This window comes from Nelumbo nucifera, chromosome 5 (genome assembly GCF_055504915.1).
Source record: "Nelumbo nucifera cultivar China Antique chromosome 5, China Antique-T2T, whole genome shotgun sequence".
NCBI classification, from domain to species: Eukaryota; Viridiplantae; Streptophyta; class Magnoliopsida; order Proteales; family Nelumbonaceae; genus Nelumbo; species Nelumbo nucifera.
The window spans coordinates 56,878,129-56,881,543 of NC_142653.1; the positions used below are offsets into that span (position 1 = coordinate 56,878,129).

At 38.0% G+C, this 3,415-nt stretch overlaps 1 protein-coding gene across 3 annotated transcripts; it reads left to right on the forward strand.

Moving 5' to 3' along the window:
* Positions 1-1,636: 1,636 nt before the first annotated feature.
* Positions 1,637-3,165, forward strand: LOC148791638 (BURP domain-containing protein 6-like). 3 transcript variants are annotated; one of them, XM_088888968.1, is made up of 3 exons: positions 1,637-1,793; positions 1,897-2,023; positions 2,140-3,165. In XM_088888968.1, the coding sequence occupies exons 1-3, from the start codon at positions 1,761-1,763 to the stop codon at positions 2,952-2,954; spliced, it is 975 nt and encodes a 324-aa protein (XP_088745094.1). In that variant the 5' UTR covers positions 1,637-1,760; the 3' UTR covers positions 2,955-3,165. The 3 variants fall into 3 exon arrangements, with proteins under 3 accessions (XP_088745094.1, XP_088745095.1, XP_088745096.1); XM_088888969.1 differs by having other exon boundaries at positions 2,149-3,165; XM_088888970.1 differs by having other exon boundaries at positions 2,197-3,165.
* Positions 3,166-3,415: the final 250 nt, after the last annotated feature.

Genomic DNA, 3,415 nt, shown 5'->3' on the forward strand with positions numbered 1-3,415 from the left:
TTTAGGAAGATCTTCTGGTAGTTTTGATGGTCAAAAAACACATTGAGCTTTTGCATGAAGATCTAAGCAGCCCGAGGCTAGTTTGGTAGATACACGTCTTTCCGTTCATCTTTCCGTGTCTTTCTACGCGAGAATAAAATGCAAAATGCGTGAAAAGCTTTATTTGGAGCTTCCTGAAATCAACCCAAAATGGGCTTCTCGCGTCTTTTCGGTGCTCCGGCTTTTGGCGAGTAGATCTTATACAAGCCAAACAAGAATAGACCAAAAATCAGTCTGCTGCCTAGTTTGTAAAGATTGATTGCAAGTGAAATGAGATATATTCTTTCTAATTATCTCAAATTTCTTTATTGTTTTTCACACTTAAACCAGTTTTACAGGGTAGAGAGATAGGGGTGTCAATTGGACTGGATTTGGTCCAATCCAATCCAGTCCAATGTGAGTCCATTATAAATAATGGATCAGGTCCAATCTAATCCAATGAATGTTTTGGACCAATTTGGACTGGTCCAATTTAATGTCTGGATCATCCAATCTATTCAAATTCATTTTGATTTAGATTAGTTTCAACCGAAACCCAGTGCATTGATACATATATTCTTATCTTATAACAATCTAAATAGAGTTTTTGCGCTTTTTTTCTATTCATCTTTGTGTAGAAATGCGCGCAAAAAGACATGCCTTAACCAAACAGGCTTCGAGCTGCTCAAATTTTAACGCAGAAACTCAATGCGACTTTTGACTATCAGAGCTACCAGAAGATCTTCCCAAAAAGACTTGCCAAACAACCCGTACATCTCTCCATATTAGATTCCAACTCTCTTTGGAACTGATGTTGAAGGGTATTTTGCCATCAAGGTCTCATGCCGAGATTTAATAGTATACTAGCAGGGCCCCATGCAAATCCAAAAATTAATTAATTTTACTAATTGATAACAATTTTTCATGCTTGCACTTGCCATATATATTGAAGTCGACTTCCACTTTCTCTGAGTCTTCTTCTTAAGCCTTCATTTCAGATACAGCATATTCCTTCTCTTGATCAGCTTGTTGATATTTTCACCAAACCTCTATCATCTCCACGCTTCACATTGATAGTTGACAAGCTGCATGTGCTTCCTATACCCATTAGCTTGAGGGGGCATATTGAGGATAATGATGACATATCACCAGTAGTTACCACATCATCAGATAGATATCAAGACTCCACTCAAACTGGTTAATCTCAGTTATAGTTTATCTAGGATTTCCAGATCCGATCATGGTTCTGATAAAGTAGCCATTCGAACCATTCTCAAAATCCTGTTCTATTTACTGTTCTTATTTTCAAACCTGTCTTATTTCCAACAAGCCATAGCAGCTGTGCATGGGGAGCATCTCCCTTGTCCAGTAGCAGACAAATAGCAATCTACCATGGCAGAGTTAAATCTTTTTTTTTTTTGTTTTGTTTTTTTTGGTAGATTGCTATTAGTTGGTTCAGAGGATGTGAATTCTCTTGGGACTGTGTTTGGACCTTGTAAGCTTCTCTGAAATATCTAGCAAGAGATATCACATCATAGGTAGGTAACCTGTCAATGCACACAGCGACTTGGTGGGTTTAGAGGGGGGTTGTCTGTCTATAAAAGCACTATATATGTTGTAGTGGATGCACCGTGCAATTACACATTACACTCATTTCTCTTCTTTCCCATATATGTTTAATTGGCTATAGAGAGCTTTTCGATCTGCCTGCCTCTTTCCTTATTTGATTTTCCAAGCCACCAATGGCTTCAAACATTTTTACATCCTTTCTGCTGGTAAAGCAGCATATATCTTATCTTTGTTCAATTCTTCCCATTCTATATATTCTCTTTGTCTTCTCTATATATTCTTCCCACTTCTTATGCATTTATCCAACAGTTTGTGCAGCTTCTACTTGCGGTGGCTGTGGCAACTGATGATGCTGCTATACCTTCTGAGATTTACTGGAACTCAATGCTACCCAATACTCCAATGCCAAAATTGGTTCAGCATCAACTAATATCTGGTTCGCCCACAATCTATTAGCTTATTTATCTCTATAACCTAGTTTAATTTGCTACAATGTTGTTTATTATCAACAATTGCAAATAAATCTGAATGAATTATCTGAATATATACAAGTCATATCAGGTATCTATTTAAACTCTGAACTAAATCACCTTGGAAAGATGATTGTAGTTCCTAGATACAACGCACAGTGGCATTTTATGAAACGGGGTTCTTTGAAGGGTTTCCAGGAAGTATGTTTTCACAACCACAAACAACTGACTGCTGATGTTGATCATTACTTCCTGGAGGAAAGCTTGTATTCAGGCAAAGAGATGACTTTGGAAGTATCAGGAGACTACACTAGAGCCACCCTCTTATCCCGGCAAGTGGCTGACTCGATTCCTTTCTCCTCTAACAAACTACCAGACATCTTAGATGAGTTCTCAATTGAGCCCGGATCAATACAAGCAGAGGCCATAGAGGAGACAATCACAGCTTGCGAGAGGAGTACAGAAGATAATGAAGAAGAAGCAATGCACTGTACAACATCGTTAGAGTCGATGATAGACTGGAGCATTTCAAAGCTGGGGAAGAACATCACGGCAGTGGGGACAGAAGTAGATGGAGAGAATAGGCACAAGAATCACTTCACCATCTCTAGATCTTCAGGCGTAAAGCAAATGGGAGAAGGAAACCAAGTGGTGTGCCATGGGATGACATACCCATACGCTGTCTACTATTGCCATGTCATACATGGCACAAGGTCATACATGGTTCCCATGGTTGCTGCTGATGGCACAAAAGCCAAGGCCGTTGCTGTGTGCCACATTGACACCAAGGAATTCAGCCCTGACCACGTTGCCTTCAAATTGCTTAACGTTAAGCCGGGGAGTGTTCCTGTTTGCCACTTCCTTCCGGATGATACCATTTTCTGGTTTCCCAACTAGAAATTAATTCATGGCCCCAGTACTATCTCCATGCACATTGCATATATAATTAAGTGTGTTATATTACTGTATTATCGCACTTTATTGTCTCCACTAGATCTGTTATGTGATGAACCTTCCCCTATAATTTATCTTTCGATAAGCTTTTGCTAGTTCTTGTATTTTTTTTTTTTTTTTGAGTAAAAAAGTATGAAGAATGTTTGTGTTTTTATCTTCTGATTTTATAGTTTGTTGAATCAAACAAGTTTTTGAGATTAAAAGCATAAATAAGCCTTTGATTACACATGGCTTTACCATGTGTGACGATACAATTAAGACAAATTTTGTGTCAACTTATTTTTTGTTGAAATTTATTTTTAATATAAAAATGTGACGTGAACCATAATTGTTTTATGTGGCATAAATTAATACTGTATGGCATATTTCTTATGCCACATTTGTGGCCATTAAACTTGGTATAT

Coding starts and splice junctions, on each gene's coding strand:
- LOC148791638 (XM_088888968.1), top strand. CDS start 1,761: ATGGCTTCAAACATTTTTACATCCTTTCTGCTG. Junction 1,794..1,896: donor TTTTTACATCCTTTCTGCTG/GTAAAGCAGCAT, acceptor TTTATCCAACAG/TTTGTGCAGCTTCTACTTGC. Junction 2,024..2,139: donor TCAGCATCAACTAATATCTG/GTTCGCCCACAA, acceptor AATATATACAAG/TCATATCAGGTATCTATTTA.